Source organism: Rousettus aegyptiacus, unplaced genomic scaffold, assembly GCF_014176215.1.
Source record: "Rousettus aegyptiacus isolate mRouAeg1 unplaced genomic scaffold, mRouAeg1.p scaffold_m13_p_1, whole genome shotgun sequence".
Taxonomy (NCBI): Eukaryota; Metazoa; Chordata; class Mammalia; order Chiroptera; family Pteropodidae; genus Rousettus; species Rousettus aegyptiacus.
Window position 1 is genome coordinate 108017708 of NW_023416284.1, and position 21269 is coordinate 108038976.

At 33.2% G+C, this 21269-nt stretch overlaps 1 protein-coding gene across 6 annotated transcripts in view; it reads left to right on the plus strand.

The window, feature by feature from the left end:
- The first annotated feature begins 1227 nt into the window (after positions 1-1227).
- LOC107515265 (muscular LMNA interacting protein) overlaps positions 1228-21269 on the plus strand; it is a 210903-nt gene continuing 190861 nt past the window's right edge. For 2 of the 6 annotated variants that reach the window (XM_016153881.2, XM_036218895.1), the window contains exon 1: positions 1228-2393. In XM_016153881.2, the coding sequence (XP_016009367.2) occupies positions 2331-2393 (63 nt within the window). In that variant the 5' untranslated portion in view covers positions 1228-2330. The remainder of the gene's footprint in view (positions 2394-21269) is intronic. The other 4 variants (XM_036218898.1, XM_016153879.2, XM_016153882.2 and 1 more) reach the window with 3 other exon arrangements.

A 21269-nucleotide genomic window follows, 5' to 3' on the forward strand; every position in this document is an offset into this window, starting at 1 on the left:
GAGCTATGAAGAAGAAAACAGCAAGTGAATAGAGGGAGAGTTTACTATTTTAGATGGAGTTATTGGGGAAGACCTGAAGTGAGAAGGCAGGGGCACATGACTATCTGAGGAGAAAGCACTCTAGTCAGAGGAAGAGACATGTTTGTTGTGACGGATGAACAGCAAAAAGACCAGTGTTGTAGACTAACTTTTGCTTGGGCATAATTTTACTTAAGAAAAGCACTGGTCCTTAAAACATTTCTGAAATATATTTAAACATACCTCTGTAAATGATTAGAGTAGGTAGTATTTACCACACTTTGCTGGTGCTGTTTCCCCACTCTCTCTGTTATGTCTCTGAGGAAATTATTTGTTTAGAGGCCCTAAGAGTACACTGGTTAGAAGCTTGGGACTGGAGACTTGAGTACCACTTATTTGTTGTGTAACTGTGTCTTATTTTTTCAAGTCTAAAATGGGTGTATTCATTCACTAGGGCTATGGTAACCAATACCACAGACTGGGTGACTTAATCAAGAAATATATGTCCTCATAACTCTGGAGGATGGAAGTCTAAGATCAAGGTGTTGTCAGGGTCGGTTTCTTTCAGAAAACCTCTGTCCTTGGCTTGTAGATTGCCATCCTCTCCCTGTGTCTTCACGTGATCTTCCCTCTGTGTATATCTTTGTCCTAATCTCTTCTTATAAGGACACCATATTGCATTAGGGCCTACCCTAATGACCTCAGTTTACCTTAATCACTTCTTTAAAGACTCTATCTCCAAATATATATACTTATTCTGAGATATTGGGGTTAAGACTTTAACACATGAATTTTTTAGGGAATATAATTCAGCCCATAAAAATGTAGAAAATAATCTACTTTGTAGAGTGTTTTTGAGAATTGAGATAATATATAGAAAGGCTATGGAAGTGTACTATATAAGAGTGCTGTTATCCTATTTGTATCCAGTCACACCTATATTGTTAGTTTGTAGAGGAAAGAAATGTACAGATTATAACTTTTAATTTTAGTATTATTTTAATTTATTATTTAAAAAAATATGCTTGTGCCTAGGATAATCTTCACCTCTTATAGGTACTCAGTACATGTTTGTTAGTTAAAACTTCCATCCCTCCCTTACCACGGGCATATCCCTCCTGTTATCACTATCATCTTCTCCTTCCTCAACCACATCTGCATCCCACCATTCCTCTACTCCTAAGTGAATTTTGAATTTCACTATCAGGCACAAAAACTACCATTAACTGAGCTCCTTTTGCATCCATACCATGCTTTTCTTTTTCCCAGAGAGATCTTGGCAGTTCCACTCACTTAAAATTTCAACGACTGCACTGCTTTTGACACATACCAGTCTTGTATGCTGATAAACCTATAAGACTTCAATTTTCAAACTTGTTAGAGCAACAACTGGTATATATTATTCCCTTTCTAGAGCTGACCCAGAGAAGGAAGCCTTTTTTGCCCATGTGTCTAATATAGTGTTTCTGAATTCATTATCCCAAAGCAGGAATAACAGGGTTTATTTTCCTATCAAATGTTCACTTCTGAAATCCTCAGCCCTTCCTTCACGGTACAGAATAAGCTCCAGAGCAACCCTGCCTGGCAAAAGAGGACCAGCTGTGATCACACTAACGGACAGAGCTTTGTAACACATATCCTAAAATGTTTTCTCAAGAAGTGAAGGAAAAACTGATAGGAAATTTGAGTAAAGGTCAGAAACAGGGGTTAAGAGCACATTTAAACAGGTTTAAGGATTAAGCCACCGTAAAGATCAGTCTTAGCCAACTCCGAAAACCATTAAAATTACGAGCTACAAAATAAAAGCAAAAAATACCTAGACTATATGGACAAAAATTGGAATTTGGAAGGAAAAGACTGGCCGGTTCAGATTTGCTATATGATGATCACATTTGTACTTTTTAAACTGATTTATGGGGTCAATAGTCTAGAATGTATTTTATTTTCCTGCAAGGCTATTAATGAACACTTCAATAATGATTTTTTGACACATACATCTTACTTGGTTCAGGAAACCTAACCTGTTGTAATACTCTCCTGTTGAAGAGTTTGCTTTTATATCTAGTGACATTTATTATTATCTAAGGGCCAGCTGCCTGACTTCTCTTCAGTGCTCTGTTTATGGGGTTTGAACATCTATAAATGGAAACACTAGCTAACCAGAAATTATCGCCAGGGCTTTCTGATAGTGTCCTGGGTTCTCATAACTTGGAATGTCCTGCAATATCTAACATGTAAGCACGTCAAATCATTTTCTAGACAGAATCTGAATCTCTCTTTTTCTGTTTCTCTGTCTCTCGTTCTCTTTCAACATGGAATTTGAAAAGCATGAAAAAGGAAGCTTATTAAGTGAGAATTTAGAGGAGAAACTGACGGTAAGACTTGTGAGATTTAGCATAAGCAGATTTATAATAGAATTGTCAGAGTGAAAATGCAGCTGTCACAGGTTGGAAAAGTTGTATTAGCCAGTCTATATTTCCGTGTTTTTAAGGTTAACGGCCTTGAAATTAATGAATTCCATGGTCTTTACTAAAAACAATGTAATAAAATGAATGTAAACATTTTAATTACTAGAATGTGGGAAGATTTGATTTAGTTAAATGATGTGGTTTACCTCCATTTTAAAAACCAAATGATTTATTTTAAATCCTTGTTGTGATTGCCTCGATACTGGCAAATTATTTTATTTATTCATACGAAGCTTAGCAAGTGTTCCCTCAGGGATACCAGGAATATGTGTCAATATATATTGACACTATAATACACACATGTATTATAGAATACGTTAATGTCTTATGGAATAAGTTAATGAACTTCTGATGTAAGGATACATTTTACTCTATAGAAACTTATTATTTCTTTTGCTATGAAAATTGTAAAAGTAACTACCTTGATGCTAAGAAATCAAATGTCAATGAACTATAGTGGTTAGCTATATTTGTTCAAACTTAAATATACTATGACCTTGAGTAGAATGTACTGTCCATGGTTCAACTGATAGGAATAAGAGGTTAATTTTATTTGTAAATTTACTGTGGCTACAGAGTTAATGTTAGAACAGGACATAGCTAATTTTAATAACAGTGCAAGTAGCAAAAAGTAAAACCATATGGACTATAAGACTGTGGTCCTTAAACTCAGGCGAATGCATTTTTATTGATGTCTGAAGTTGAGATTTAAGTACTATTAATGATATTCATACTTGAATTATGAAGAGGAAGGATCACATTGGGTTGAAAACTCCTAAAGTATATTAAAATTTCAAAGTCTTGAAGAAATATATTGGATAAAATATAGCATTTTCTTAAAGGATTCAGGTCATAATTTTGAATATCAGCTGTGTACCTCTGTTTCAGGTGGTTGTCTAAACATGTGATGCCCCATACTATTCTGAGTTTTGGCTGTTTTTAAAAGGCACACATTATTGTAGAACTAAACAGAGGTTTCGAGCCAGAACGGTTTGGATGAGAATTCTCACTTCACCACTTCTGAAAGCAGAACTATGACATTTTGTTTAAGCGTTCTAAGTCTCGGTTAACATACTTGTAAGTTGGGGAACAGTAACACCTAATTTGAAGGCTGTCATGAGGATTAAACACTATAATATATGTGAAATCCCTAGCTGAGCCCGTTATTTTCTAACTGTTTTTGGCCTGACTTACATCCGAAGTACGTACCCAAAGAGAAAGCTAAAATGCATTTCAAAGTAAAAGGAAAACTCAGATATGCTAACCATAAAGACTTGCAAAGTAGTAATAAAACTATTATGGAATCAGATAGAGAGTAAATAAATACACGAATAAAGAGTTGCTATGTAGTAGTGTGAAATTTGACCCAGATCTTCCTGGCAATCTTTTATAGGAAGCTTTGCAAATAAACATAATGGACATGGGGCAAGTGAAACAAAGCAAAAATGATCTCTTATTGTTCGAAGTGATTTGGCGAATAAACATTTCACTTTCTGGAAGGTCAGACATTCTGCACGCCCGACTCTACTTTGAACACAGCTATAAATTTAGAAGTGAGAATCTCCTCTTAGAGAACTTAGCTTTCAAAAAATTCATGAACGTTACTTTGGAGAAGAGGCCTAGGGCTAGCCTCTGATTCAGTTCCAGAAGATTGGAGGAAAATGTGGGGCAGATCAGAAGGCGTGAGAACACCCAATCTGTACTGAGAAGTGACGGTTCTCAGAGAGAGAAGGAACACATTAAAATTCTGTATTGGGAGCAATTGCCTGCCCAGGCAATAGAACTACGTGTATAACTCAAATGCCTTTCAAATATAGGAATTCTGATGATGCTGTTATCAAGAATAGGTTAACTTATATTTAGTATCTCTATTTAGGAAAGCTGAAAAATATATATCTTTTAAAATTTCCACTAGACATTATTTTAGTTAAACACTTTGGCTGTTTATGTGAATAAACATCCTATAACATCGACTCATGGAACATTGTATTTTTTGTGAATACCAGCATAATCTACTATGGCTCATTACTGAATATAGTTTAAAGTGTATTTTTGTGGAGTTCAATAAATTCTGAAAATTATTAAATTTGTTTATTATAAATAGTCAAGTCTGTAAAAACATGGTTTTTAAAAGGAAAGAATATTTTGCCATTAAAATATGCATATTATTGAGTTATGATATGCATTTTGTTTAAAATTAAAGGTATACTTCTCATAAAGATCTAGCATGAACAATATTATAATATATATTAAAAAATTAAGAAACTTGCATGCCTTTATTTGAAAGAAATTCTAGGATAGATCTATAGCACATAGGTAAGAAAATCAATGGTTGGCAGGTTTTTAAAATTTATCAATTCATTCTACCCAAAGATATAGACAGAAGTCACATAGGCTTTTTTACTGCAGATTCAATATGAACCTTACTTTACACAGGCAAGTGAATTGCTACCTTTAGCTTTTGACATTTTTGCCCTGAATTTGTTCTTTGGTGATTAGAAGTAGATTTTTGTGTACTTGACAGTTGAAGGTGCCAGTTTACATCCATTCATCAATAGAGATTTGGAGAAAAAAAAAAGTGATGCTCAAATCTTTCAAAATGTCCTAAATTTACCAATGCCAATCTATATTTCTCATAAATTGATTGATATTATCCTAATTTTTCAAACATAAAAATGAAAAATCAATTAGCATGGACTTAAAAGAATGTTTCCACCCTGTGAAAAACTAGCATATTAAGTCATGTTGAATATTTTAGTCAAGCCTAATTCTGTAAAATCAGATTATGCTAAAAGTAATTTTTGTAGGGGGTAGAGGACGGGAAGGGACAGTTTTGTAACAATACAGTTTAGTTTTGCTGGATCCACAGTCATTGATGTTGGTGTTGAATGGATCTTTTGTTTTTCCTGGTCAGGCTTGAGTAATTGTTGTATCATGTGTTTCCCAGAATATGTTCCTTGGAACTCTGATTTTCCAAACTGATTCACAAAAAGAGGTTCAGGTTTATTCTCAAGAACATTCATGAAACACTGTGTAGGTAATTCACTATATTTCAGCTTGGAGACTCACTGTATTTTAACACACTGAAGGCAATGAGACACCCTGAGGTTAATCTAGTGTTTCTTCCACTCCTTACCAATATAATGTATTTTAATGTGTGTATATAATGACAGTGAATATTTTAAGTAGTGTTCTCTGGAATACACTTAAAAATGATGCACTCACATATTAATTGTCTAATTTTGTTTGTGAGTTGCATTTTTAGAATAATGATAACACAATGAGAAATTCAAGCTGGATGTCATTTATATCTATAACATGAGGTTATTTCTGGAATAATTTTAAATATAAGTATGTTTGTATTTAGTATGTTTTAATAAATAAGTAAAATTAAGGGAAGACATTCTGATTACTCTCCAACCTCTTCTTTTTTAGATTATTAAATGCATCAACAAAGAATTTCACTTACATTTATCTTCAACTGAAAATTCTTAATGAAAAAGAACAATTCATGTATTAATATAGTAAAAATGATGATGAACCTCAGGGCATTCAGACATAATAATGTTTTCTTTTTCTCTAAGAGATGATAAGAGCAAACAGATCTCATGCATAAATCTAATAATTTCTATCACATTCATATAATATGTCTCAAGAGGCAGTTCTATCTTTCCAAGTAATAAACACTGAATAAATACCGTAAATATAATGATAACAAGGGTATGTCATCCAACTCATTTTATATTGAGGCTTTGTAGACACAAATCAATACAGCAGTCAACTTCTGAACATCAGTAATATTACTTTTTTGAGTAAAAGTAACTCTGAACTTGCAAAAGAAATTGTGTAATCTGACAGTTTTTTAACTGGATGTATTTCATATTAGGAACTGAAAATTTATATTTTACATAATTGAAAATTTACTTTTTATATTTAAAACATTTTAAACTTATTTTAAATTTGAATGTGAAAGGCTTATGCAATGATATGTAAATTTACTTATCTCATAAAAAAATCCTAATTTCAGGAAAGAGGGACTGTGCCACTTTTTTAATACTGCAATGAGAGAGGAAAGAAATCAAAGAAAAAACTGTAGATAAAATGTAAAAATACAGAAAATTATGCATTTAAAATTTTTGTGATAGTTCTTTGAAGAGTAGGTCTTAATATTAAATTAGTTATTAATTTGTAGTTTCATTAATAGAAATAAAATTTATTATTTACTAAGAAGAGATCTGTTAGCAAACCAAAAACATGATACTAGCACTTTGGTTATAATACTCATTGTTATCATCAGCTGACAAATCTGAGTTTGTTGGGGAGCATTTACAAAGATGCCGCCTAGTATCTGCTAGAGAGAAATGTCCTCCGAGAAAAGAAAGTCTTTCAAATCAATACACATTTCTGAATGCCTATTTTGAACAAGACAGAGTATTAAGAACCACAGTAAAAACATGTATGATAAAGTCTCAACCATCAAGAAGATTATGTTTTGTTTTGTTTTTTTTTTAGTAGATTATGAAATAATAATGGTGAGTTTTAGTAGCTTGGTAATATAAAATATAACCATCCCAAATTCTATTTTCTCACATAGATGTGCAACAGCAAATCTATAATATTTCATCAGAATGTGCTAACAATGGGAACAATTGTAAAGTATTTCATGTAGTAACCAGTATTTTATTGTGTTGTAATATTTAGTTTTGGAAGAGGTCACTGAGAGGATGTGACTGCTGGTTTACTCATGAGCTGAATCCCTACTCTTGCCCTTGGAATGTATGTTCTGCCCACTGTTCCCACAGTGGGAACTGTTTTCAAGGACACAGACTTGAGAGAGAAATGTATTGTTAAGATCATCTGGATGGCACAGGTGACTGAAACTAGTTAAGACCTCTATATAAATTTTAGGATTCTGGCGACTGGGTACAGTGATCTACTCATTTTGCAATTGCCCAAGACCAGCCTTGTATGTAAGTTCTCTTGCCTATTAAACCTACCACCTATGAATCTTGGGTAGTCTGCCTCTTCAGTCTCTCCTTGCCCTCCATGTAAGAGGACTAGTTTCAAATTTCACCTGGAAAGCTCCCAATGTTTTGAATCACCACCTATATATCTATTTATTTTTCTAATTGTATCTAACTAGAGTCATTGGTTACAGTACTCAGTAGGTGCTAACATAGCTGAAAAAAAATTTATACTGCTGACATTTCTAATGTGTTATCTAGAGATATTTTCAATATGGCTTGAATGTTGTTTCTAACCTATATGTAATTCCTGACAAGACAATATCACATAATGAAATGAGCAGTAAATTTAGGGTCATAAATCTTTGGAGGTAAGGTACTAGAACTATATATTTTTTTATATCATAATTGATTGCCCTGGATCCTTAACAAACTAATTTTGGTGATAATCAAAATGAAGGAAAGATGAAAACAAACAAACAAATAATGACATTTTCTTTTCTTTGGCATTTGATTATTTATTTTGGAAACCTCCTCCATTTCTCTGCCACTTGTAAGAGCAGACCAGTGACTTTTGCTATGTTCTGAATTTTACTGAAAAAGTTGCCTTGGATGTCCATTTTTTTTTTTTTTTGAGTGATCATTTTGATGACAGAGGATGCGAGTTCATGTGTCCCCAAACTTAACTCCCATATGCTGCTGGCTCATGTTTGTTTTTTATGGGTGGTGTCATCATGGAGAATGGTTGGCATTTGGACATCTTTAAGAGTGCTGCTGTTCTTTCTAACATGTTTGTGGTGCCTATGGTGTAATATCCACTTCTGTTTGGCACATTTCCCAGGATGGCCCATTCATCATCAGTATATTTTGAATTTATTATTCCTTTTTTTGCAGAGAGGGCTAGAGCTCTGTAATAAGTTGATATTTAAAATACTCAGTGGTAATAATTATTTTCTAAACACAGATGGGTAGTAATGAACTCAATTTTTTGGTTAGTGCCTCAGTCAGTATACTTCAACTGGAAGACCAGTGGAGGAAATTTAGAATTAGGATTCTCTGAAGTTCTGAGTTAAGTGTTGCCTCTTAATTCATAGTAAGATTAATTTATTCCTATTTCTAAGGGAGATAAGAACTCTGAGAAATCAATAAATTTGGATATAGGATTGATTAATCTATACCAGGTATTAGAGAGTGCATTGATTAATATAATGTTCAACAAGGAACTGAGAACTTTGGAGAATATAATCTCTTAACCATTATGATTAATAAGAAGATTCTGATTTCACTCCAGCTGAGGATGTGTAGTTCCAAAGAATAACCATGAATTCTGATCATTTGGCAGGCCAAAGTGAAAACATGAATAATTGATCTAAAATCTATTTTGCATAAGAACTAATTCCACCCTAACTTCTTTCTGGTCTTCCTTCCATAGTCAGTAACAAACAAGTTTTTAAAATACCTGAAGAATCTGTAACATAAAATTTTAAAAAATGAGGTAAGAGATGAGATGCCATGATGATGGTGGACCATGGGCGTCCATGGGGAATTACTAAGCAGTAGAGATTGAAGTCTTAATGGGCACAATGCAGAATAATGAACTACAGAATTATGAGACTGGAAATAATGAGTTAGGGTAGGTGACTGCATACAGGTGTTCTGAGTACCATCCTAACATATCTATGAAAATTGAAACAAATAACTTGTGCCTGTGGGTGGTGTGTGTGTGTGTGTGTGTGTGTGTGTGTGTGTGTGTGTGTGTGGTGATGAGGACTTCTTCCAAAGAAGAGATATTCTATCTTTTGTAAGTGCCCCCTCTAGTGTGGTAAAAAGCATGTCGTATCTGAGTTTAAGAGACCAATATTGGTGTTAAAGTTGTGTTTGTGTGGTCTTTGACAAATCGCTTAACCTTTGGTTTCTTTATCTGCAAAGTGAGAGTTTGAGTTGAAATTGCAAAGATGCTCTTTAGATATCATATCTGTAGAAAGTGTCCTTTGTCTATGAACTTATTAAATCCTTTTAATACCAAATGATGCCTGTTTATATAAATATTACAAATCTTGAAATAGTTTATATTTTTATGTCATCATTGACCAAATGTAAAATAAAATCAAGTCTTCATTGTTAGATTACACTTTCTTTGTAGTACATCGAGTTCATAGTTCAGTTCTTATGAATTGAATTGCATGTATTTTTGTATTTTCACCAAGAAACAACAAAGATTTGAGAATTGGATCATGAGTGAAAATTAGGAAATAGATGAAGAAAGTAGCATGCAAGTGCCTTAATATTAATATTGAAAGATCATCAAAATAAAGCATTCTATTTTCTCGTAATATTACATAAAATAAAGCAAATGCTGTGTTGTCATCAGGAATAAAAATTTAGCAAAAATAACATCTATGTTTTAAATGTTATTTCTAAAATGGTTGCTTTAGCTCTATTCACTCCCTTTTGTAGTTCTTACCACTCCCTGAGATGTACCTGACACAGATATCCTAGTCTCTTTGTAACACTAATTTTAGTCCCTTTGCATCGCTGAAGCTTGGGGAAAACGTGGACTGCACAGAAATGGCAAAATCCTAGCCACCACTTTCATTTTTCTTTTTCCTTTAAGAAAAATGAGGACTGTGTTTATTAGAACTGGGGGAGGGGAGAGGAATGTAAAGTGAAACTGATAAGGATCCAGATTTCTACTGTATGGTTCAAATGAAGTTCTTGAAGCCATCCAGTCTGTTGAAAACTACTGCTGATTAAAGTAGTGTCTGCTGATAATGTAAGTCTAAAATGCACTGTTTCACTGGATCTTTTGATACAGCTCTGTGTGATGGCGAATGACAGAAGGGAGATGGATTTCAGGCTTTAACCAAGCTGTGCTTTCACAGTGACATTAATAACACACGGTACGCACCGCGAAATATTTTCTAGGTCTCATTGTGAGAATTACAATTACTTACATATCTAGTTGTTCTGTCCCAAGTATAGCTCCCCTAAGGGAATGACAAATAGACTGTTGTATTAGTGATGTAATTACATTAGAGAGTCATAGACTTTATTTTGCTACGTGATCTTCATAAATATAAGGAGATGGTTGTTAAAAATGGTGAGAGGATGTCTGTGGTTTAATTGTTGTTCTTTCTCTTTTATTTATAACCTAAAAAATTCTCAAGGGGCCTTTCATCAGTTTTTTTTTTTTTTTTTTTAGTTAATGGGTGTTTCCTTGCATGTGTGGCTTCTGGGGAAGATGTCTCCCCCCAACTTGTTCTCCAAAATAGGCCTTGTGCCCTTGTCAAAATGTAGCAATTCAGAGACCAGATCACACTTTTAAATACTAACTTGATGACATTCATCTCAGGCAGAGATGAGAGAGCCCATAGGATTGCTTTCCTGAGCCTGTTATAATTTCTCTAGATAACATGTCCTAGTGGGAGACCGAAGGAGGAAAATGTCAGCATGAATTAATAAGCTATTACAGAGAGTTCTTTTAGAATGTGTGAAGAAAATATGGGAAATAATTTTTTCATTCCTGTTTTGTTTTCCAGTTGAGATCAGCTTTCAGTATAGAAATTCCTGCATGTTTTGTTCCATCTGCTTCTGCTTATTCATTCATTCATTTGTTTGTTCATCCATCAATCTGCCCATCCATTCATCATGGGAGTCCTCTGCTTGTAGTTTGTGGCCCTCCTAACTGCTGCTACTTTTTTACATAGGGTGCCGAGAGAGAAGGAGAAGTTGGTCTTAGATTTTCAATAAATTATCATCTTTGCATTCTTACTACAGTCGTGCCCCCTGTGGAATTTGCCTTCCTTGACTCTGGTGGACCCTACACGGTTCATAAAGGCATTTACTAGGGTTCCTTCCTAGCTGTAGCATTGCTTCATCTGGCAGTACACTTATTTCTCCTTCTCATCTTCCAGAAATTTACAATGTATTTTTTCATGCTGATTCCCTTCCCCTGCCATATATCTTATCATGGTAAGTATATTCTTTTATATTTCTTCACTGTCATTTTAATGGGTTCAAGAGAAAAATATGAGAGAAACTCATGTGTTCCATTAACCACCTTGAATCAGAAGCCTCTAAATTTATTAGTAAAGCTTTTCCTTAATGCTTCGTATTTTCAATAGGTGGTGAGTATTATGGAATATCCTGATCCTTTATTGAGATGAATGGCATTATGTGGAACTATTGCATAGGCTGTGTTGAATGGTATGCAAAAAAAATATTCTGAGCATATAACTAAATAAATTTTATGCCTTTTCTAAAAATTTGGAAATTGAAAATTAAGAAAGTTATAGTTTTTCCCCTTCTTTGTGCCATAGTGATTTTGGTGATTAAATACAAAGACTCTGGGATGAAGGTTCAAATCTGAGATTTTGTGTGCTCAGCCTATATAAGCTACAGTTTCCTCATCTGTAAAATGGGAGATGACTTGCCCCCTAGGGCTGTTATATGGACTGAAAATGAGAAAATATTTGAAAAGCACCCACGCATAGCAAGCACTCACTCGACAATCGTCATTAGAGTAACGAGAATTGCAGTGGTATATAGTTATTTCTTGTGTCTGAAGAAACCCTGAACTTGTGATTTTTTGTTTGTTTTCTTCAGATAGACCACATATGACATCATATTGACTGTTAGACCAGAGGCAATGCTTACATTCCTGCTGGGAAGTGAGCCATCATCAAAACTTTGATAAGTTTTAATTTTACGTCTGTCCTGTGATGACAGATTTCAAAAATAAAAGTGTTGAAAACATAGTACCTTTTCTGAAAGACGTTGTGGCCTAGACTTAGTGCAGAGTAATAATATTACCTGAATGCAAGTACTGTATATAGATAGAAATAAATGGCTAAATTATGAGTTGCCAATATTGGCTTGTACAATAATAAAAAATATACCAAAAACTGCTAGACCTATCAAGGGAGGATATTTGTAGAAGAAAAGAATATAGATAAGTAGAAGAGAGTTATGAAAGGCATCCTGGTGCATGCGTGTGTGTGTGTGTGTGTGTGTGTGTCTGTCTGTGTCTGTGTGTAAAATGTTCAAAATATGGTTAAAAGCACTATCCGATTCAAAAAAGTTTTAACTCCAAAATCCATTTATTCTGTTCAGAATATCATAATTTATGTCTCTTACCTTCATCTGGCATTTTTCTTCCCTGCATTTAAGATATTTTCCTGGGGAAGCAATACTTCTAATAGTTAATTTTTTGTCTAAGAATTTTTCTATAAAACATATAGTTTTATATACCACAAGTAGAACTGAAAAGTAATATAACTTTTCTGGATTATAATACTCATCGAAGTCTTAAATACTTATTTACTTACTGGCTAGGTAGTTTTACTCTAGGATTTTGTTTGAAGTGAAAAAATATACAATAATGATGTTTATTACAATGTTATTTATAAAATAAAAATAATGGATATAGTAGGAGAATTATTGATCTACAATAACATGCAAGGATATTTAAGGACCGTGATAGAGTGGACAATATATTCTTTTTTTTTCTCTAAAAATATAGATATTATGCAAAGCAGATATTTACCTCAAGGGAACTTTATTATTCTTTGTTCTTGAAAGATTAGATTAATGTTTAGCAATGTGGAATGGAGTAAAATATTACTACTATAGATTCTACATGAGTAATAGTACCTCAGCGTTCTCCTTCTAAATTCACTTAACATTGTTTTAAACCAATTTCCCTTTAAATAGGGAAATACATTTTGATAACATGTTAAATTTTCTCTAGAAATAACAGTTAAATAGGTAATAACTTTTACATTACATAAAGATCTGTCTTTCTAAATCTTGACTACTATATTGGAACCTAATTTATCAGTAACCTATTATTATTTAACATCTAAGGATGCTAAAGATTCTAATTCTAATTCCAGTGTATATGGGGGTTTCCCTATACTGCTGAGCAGTTCTTGGACACCAGCGATGTCCTACAATTCAACTCAGTACTGACACTACCTACCAGAGGTAGAATCAGATTCCATAGGTAAAGGGCTCAGTCCCACAAGACTGCCTTCCACTTTATATAACAGTCTTAAGCTCAGGTTGTTACTGGTGACTGACTGGCTATAAAACAGGTTCTTATGACCCTCTCCTTGGATTTTATTAATGTTCTAGGGCAGCTCAGAGAACTCTCAGGAAAACACATTACTCATTAGATTACTAATTTATTACAAAAAATATTAAAGGATAAAAATCAATAGCCAGATAAAGAGAGTTTAGGGCAGGGGTAGGAAAATGGTGCGGAGCTCTGTACCCTCTCCCAGTGTGGTTTTATGGTGAATTTATTATGTAGGCGTGGTTGATTAAATCATTGCCCATTGGAGATTGAGTTCAATTTCCAGACCCCCTCCTTGCCCCCCACAATGTCTTGGGGCCATATGGGACTAAAAATTCCAACCCTCTAATTACATGTTTTTTCCCTCTGACAACCAATCCATATCCTTAGGTTACTGGGGACTTCTCCAAAGTCACCTCATTTACATTACAAAAGACTTTGATAGCTCTCATCACTTTGGGAATTTCAGTGGTTTTTGGACCTTTGTGACAGAAATGGGAAGACCAAATTATTTATAATAAATCACAATATCACAATGCAAATCAAAAACAAAAGGTAAAGGATATCTAATATAATTTCTCTCAACTAATGTAAAATAATTCCTTCAGATTTCTGTTAGTGTGTAAGATCAGAGAATCATTTTGAAGTTTCTTTAAAATATGAAAACCCTAGTAATCACTAATATATTATTCATCTCTATAATTACCAAAGAAATGTAAATTTAAACCACAATGTGATACCACTATATCCACATTTAAACAACTAAAATAAAAAGTAATGATAATGACTAATACTGACAAGGTTGTGAAGAAAATAAGATTACTGTTAAATAAATGGAATGTTGTAGTATATAACTTTTCAAGGTTTTTTTTTTTTTTTTTTTCACTCATAGTAATTTCCTTAAGGTTTATTCAAGTCTTGTATATACATAATTTGTTCCTTTTTAATGATGAATGCTATTTCACAGTATGGGTATACCACAGTTTGTTTAATCATTCTCTCTTTAAGGGATATTTGGGTGGTTTCTAATTTTTAGCTATTATAAATAAAGCTACTATGAACATTTGTGTACACATTTCTGTGTGAACGTAGGTTTTAATTTTTGGAATTAATTTCTAAGTGCAATTGCTGGGTCATATGGTAAGTTAACTTTTTTTGTTTTGAAAGAAACTGCCAAACTATTTTCCATAGTGGATGTATCATTTTATATTCTTACCAGTTATGTATGAAAGTTCCATTTTCTCCATATCTTTGTCAGCTTTAGTTGTTATCATTATTTTTTTTATTTTAATTGTTTAAATGTGTGTATAGTGGTATCATCATGGTTTTAATTTGCATTTTTTTGATAGCTAAAAGTGTTGAACATCTTTTCATGTGCTTATTTGCTACCTGTAGTATCTTTTTTGGTGAAGTAGCTCTTCAGATATATGATCCATTTTAATTGGGTTGTTTGTTTACTTATTGTTGAGTTTTTTTGAGAGTTCTTTAGATATTCTAGATATGTATCCTTTGTTGGATATTTGGTTTGCAAGTATTTTCTGCCAGATTTTAGTTTGTCTTTTCATTCTATTAACAGCTCTAATAATTGGTACCAAAAGAGTCTTTTGCAGAACAGTTTTTAATGTTGCTGAGGTCCAATTTATTCATTTTTCCTTTAATGGATCACACTTTGGTACCAAGTATAAGAGCTCTTCTCCTAGTCCTAGAAGATATTCTCCTTTTAGACGTTTTATTGTCATTGTACACTTAAGTTCATGATCCATGAGCTTAAATTGAGTAAATTTTTATATAAGGTTTAGGTCCAGGTTTTTCCTCCTCCTCTTTTTCTTCCTGTCTATGGATGTCCAAATGTTCCAGCACCATTTATTGGAAAGGTATGTATACTATTTTTATCAACAATAGAAAAATGCCTCGTATTATAGATTTGCTTTAACATCAGAGACATGTTTCATCATTTCAACAATAGCCGCCCATACTACTGCTACTACTTATGTGCATTTTGCCATGCCCCTTGCACTGTTCTAATACATACAAATCTTACTTGATTCATTCTATAATCCCCAAAGTTGCTAGATATTATTTATGTTCTCGTTTTTTGTGGGGAAACCAAGTTAAGAAAGATTAAATAACTTGCCCAAAGTTACACAGTTTGCAAATGGTAGAGCTGTTTTTAAACCCAGGCCAATTATCTCCTACCATATCTCACTGCTTTTAAACTCAATTTTCTTTATGGTTAAATTAGCACAAGAATATATTGTGGGATATATTTTAGGATAAATTTTACATGACAACTTATTTGCCTTCTCTTTAGTATTTGGGTTTGAATAATAAATAATGTTTTTATAGGAACTCTGAGAATGGTGTACTGAAACATTAGGCTGATTAAAGATTTAAATGGACATGATTACTGTTTTAGAAAGATTGTAGCAAATGTTTTCTGGATGAGATATTTGTGATATTTCACAAACCTGAACTTTATAAAAACTTACTTCAAGATATTTTTTTCATAACTTAAAAGGGAAAAATAATATTATATTGTTTCAGGGGAATTTATCTTGTTTTTATGACCAATTATTTAAATTTTCTCTATAGTACTATTGGTATATATTTGTAAGTATCAGAGTTCTTTGAGTGATAGGCAGATTTTTAAATTCTTATTTAACCAGGTGACCATGTAACTTAGTATTCAAACAGAGGCCTTTTGAGAGTGAAAGGAGGACCTATTAATCAATACTTCAGGACAACAGGCGTTAAGCAGGATTGTCCCAGGGCACAAAGGCACTTGTGATTTAACTTCCCCATGGATGGAGACCAGGGAATCAGTGATTCAAGAGATCAGAGATGGCTTCTACACTCTCTAAAGGTTGAAAGAATTCTCTACTAGATAAATGTCATTTGCTTCTGTTTCTTAGCAAAAGGGATGGAGAATACTAAAAGGACAATTTAAATCCATTCACTGACATTCTTTTTTAAGAGCTCGAACTTAGTTTTTTTTATATGTGTATCATGTTATATTTTGTGATAGAGAGAGGGATGATCTTTTATGTCATCGCTTCAGTAAATGCCCTTGACTATGAAGAGAGAGGGAAAACTCAGCCCAGTTTTCCTAAGTGTTGGTTATTTCTTTTGTGAAATGAGAAGAATCCAGTAGACAAAGAGAAGGGCCATAGGCAAATAGATGCAGTTGAATCAACTTCCCAGTAGACAGAATATTATATTATATTACTCAAAGGTATGGAAATTTCTGTGCAAAGGTATGAATGGTATATATACATATATATAAAATAAATCTTGTCACAAAGTTACTAGGGAACATTAAATGCTGCTCTTATCCTTGGCCTTTCATTGCTATCATGCCCTGAGTGAAGCAATGTGGTATAACGGAAAAAATGAGGAAAAATTCGCCATCATTTTAAAATGGCTGGGATGAGGTGCTTATTTTCCCTTGTTCTCCATTTCCTTACTGATAAAAAATATATATATATTGAACCAGATAATCTGAGTTCCCTCCCAGTTTTAATTTATGTAATTTATAACTTCCCAGGAGGTTAGATTCTTGAAAGTTCTGATATTTCAGTCTCTGCTTTCACATGTCCTTAGAAAAGTCCTCTAGATTTTTTTCTGTCATTAACAACTGTAACTTCTTAGCATGTATTATATCCAATTTTCTTTTGCTTCTTTCAGAATCTTAATTTTCTCACCCAGCAAACAAATCAGTCTTTTGTATATAGAAACACTAAATTAATTTTTTTTCCTATTTTGTTATTCTTTTACATGTGTGAGTAGGCACATTTACTTTTCACACTAGGAAATTAGATTCAAAACTAACAAAGGTTTTGAACACATATCATGAAATAGGCACAAATTCTGGAATTTTAATATGCATTCTCATTGTTACCTAATCACAATCTTACTTTGAGTTTCCTAAGAATCTGATATTTCTTTCTTTCTTTCTTTCTTTCTTTCTTTCTTTCTTTCTTTCTTTCTTTCTTTCTTTCTTTCTTTTATGGAACTAGATATACTGTAGGTGGTAATTAAGAAATTGTAATATATTAGATTTTCAGAATGTTCTTTAAGAGGAATTTTTATTAATGAAACCCCTGGTTAAAATTAAGATGTTTTATCAGTATTCAACTCAGAGAGAATCTCCAAAAGACCATAATTCTATTATATAAATGAGCAGAATTGGAGTAACTATTGGAAAATTTATCTCTGGTTAGAGTGGAAGAAGATACATTTAAAAGAATCAATACAATTTATTTAAATAATTTCTGAAGATTGACGTTCTTTGGATCTTTGAGCAATAAAAGTTGCACTAATAAAAGATATGAACAAATTTGTATAAGATCTTTGGAAAGTGTTTTTTTCTAGTAAATTTAAATTATATTATGTAAAAAGTTTAAATGGTTTAAGTTTGACTTTCATTTTAGTTTCCCGGGTAATTTGTTAGAGAAAGTGGTATGTGCGATGACATTTTTACGAACTTTGAATCATTCTCTTCTGAAAACATGCTGGAAGTTGCCATTTAAAAACAAATAAACAAAATAACTTAGGAGAAATAAATATAGTGGACTTAAAATGGGTGAATGTTCTTGAAATGTGTTAATGGCCAAGACTGATCTTAAAGCCAGAGCTCACCTGTCTTTCAAAATGAAAAGTTTTTTGGCATGGTGCAAACATAGGCAATTGTGATGGTCAGGTTTAAAGACTGAAAGGAATAAATATTGGTGATGAAACAAAATTAGAAAATTTTCTCTGGCATGGTGCTGAACTGTGAATTTGGTTTCAAATGAGTGAATGGGTGTCAACTCCACATGAAAACCTGCATGTTGTTGATTTACTCAGTTACCTCAACAAGTAAAATATGAAAATTGAAAGCACTTTAATTCTTTCCTTAAATCACTGATTTCTCTTGATTTTGTAATCTATGAAATAAAGTTGAAAAGAATAGAGGTGATGTAATAATATATATAACAAACGTTAGCTTTATTTATCTCTTTGCATATGTTCTGTATTAGAATGAATTACATACTGAAGTTTTTAGCTATGCTAAGATGTTGACCATCTTTAGACCAAAATCAAATAATAACTACAGAATTCTTCACTGTCAGGTACGTAGGACATTTAAAAATCAGAAAGTGACTGCTCAGCAGACAGTGACAATGATAAGACAAACGCAATACATTTGACTTGATAGAGGACTTGACAGAACAGTCACTTGTTAGCAAGTTAAATTTTTGTATTGAATATAGTATGTTAAAAGATAAACTGAGGCTTATTAAAAATGTTAAAATTTATTTGAGAAAAAGTATCCTAATACGGCAGTACCAAACTAGAAGTGGTTAGGAACTCTCCACCAACAGGAGCTTGGTGAGACACTTTTATAGGAAGAAGCAGAAACAGAGCAAGAAAATTACTTGATGGGCTATAGCTTGAGCAGTTAGTTGCCTTATTTGAGAAATCTCATGGGCTGTTTGTGATTGATGTCCTTAGGTTTTGATTTATTAACCATGAAGCATCAGGCTTAGATTTTGGTTTGGTTATGTTGGCTATTAAGGCATTAAAGCTACCTCACTCTAATGATTTAATTAATTCAACAAGTAGAATCATAGAGGTTTAGATATTGTTTCTCATGATCATTTTTGAGCACTTACATGTATATAGCTACTTACTTTTATCCACTAAAAATACCTTTTGAGTATCTACTGTGTATCAGGCATTATCCTAGATACTGAGATTATAGGAGCAGACACGCCTTCATGGGACCAGCATTATAGTGGAGGGAATTGAGAGAACTGACAATAATCCATTGAACAGATGAATAAACAAGGTAATTTCAAATAACAACAAATGGAAAAAGAAAATATAATGAGATGAAGAAATAGAGATTGATAAAGGTGAGAGAGTAAATGGAGGCTACTCAAGAATCTTCAAGAAAGCTTTTTAAAGAGCTGATAGCTGATGAAGAAGAGACAAAGAAGAACATACTTCACAGAAAAACAGGTGTAAAGGTTTTTCAGTATTTTATTTTTCTATATTTCTCATTTTGCACATGAGGAAAAAAATTGTGTGAGGTCGACTTGTTCAAAGCAGCATAGTGAGGAATGGGTACCTTTTTTTCTTGAAGGCATTTTTGACTCAGATCCTATGATTTTAGCTATTATATTATACTGCTGAGTGGAGATGGCCACTGACCAGAGACCTACCTGATTTGGATAATGAAACAAATGAACCAACCAGTCTTAGATCTGGTGACCAAAGCTCCTCACCTGAATTTTAGACCTGAATTGTTCACACTTAGAGCCTCCAGGAGGAAAGAGAGGCCAGGTTTTAAAATGTTAACTTTTCTTTTTCATGTATTCAAGTCCTAGCAACCAAGAGCAATTACAAATCAATGAGTAAACATGAGTAAAAATTTTAAAATATTACATTAGAAAATCAACAAAGGATATGAGCGAGCTGAAGAAATAGAAGATGCAAATGAACATAGAAAAATGTTTATTCTCATTAATTACCAAAGAAGTACAAATTATTTTACCTTTTTATTATTAAAAATAAAAGAGATCAATAATATCCAGAAGGTAAATACCTTATAGTACAGTTTTCACAAAATCTTAGGCCACTTTGAACAAAATCTTACAGATTCTTTGTTTGTATGTTATAAGGTATCGTGAGTTGAATGGTGTCTCATGCTCCCAAAAGATATGTTCAGTCAGAACCTGAGTACATGAATTTAATTTGGAAAAAGGGTCTTTGTGGGTGTAATTAAGTTAATCTCAAGATGGGACCATCCCAGATTAGGGAAGACTCTTAATCCAAAAACAAGTGTAAAGAGAAGAGAAGAGGAGAGGAGAGGAGAGGAGAGGAGAGGAGAGGAGAGGAGAGGAGAGGAGAGGAGAGGAGAGGAGAGGAGAGGAGAGGAGAGAAGAAAAACACAAAAGAAAACCATTTGAGGATGAAAGCAGCGATTGTGGTTATGCTGCTACAAACCAAGGAACACCTGGAGCCACTAGAAGCTGGAAGAAGCGAGGATTTCTCCCTAGAGCTGTCAGAGGGAATATGGGCTGTCAAAAGCTTGGTTTTGGATTTTGGATTTCTGGCCTCCAGAACTATGAGGGAATATATTCCTGTTGTTTTAAGTCACCAAGTTTGTTATAATTTCTTATGGCAGTTTTAGGAAACTAATGCACGAGGTATATAAATCTTTCATATAACAATATTTTATAATGGCAGAAACTGTAAATAATCAAAATGTCTGTCAGTATATGAGTGCTTAACTAAATTATGTCATTAAAAATAAGAGATCTAATTATGCTGACAAATCATCAATAATAAGTAAAAAAGATGTAAAAATAACAGACCTTGTCTATACCCCATTTTTATTAAAACAGAAAACCAAAGAGGCCACTAACTGAATAGAAGATATTTTCAAACATCTCTGATAAAAGGCTAATATACAAAATAAAGAAAGAACTCATACATCTCAACAACAAAAACAAACGATCCAATTTAAAAAATGGGCAGAGGACTTGAACAGACACTTCTTCCAAGAAGACATACAAACAGCCAACAGATATATGACAAGATGCTCAACTTGACTAGCTATTAGGGAAATACAAATCAAAAGCACAATGAGATATCACCTCACACCTGTTAGAAGGGCTATTATCATCAGGACAAATAATAACAAGTGTTGGAGAGGTTGTAGGGGAAAGGAACATTTATGTAAACTGATACAGCCAC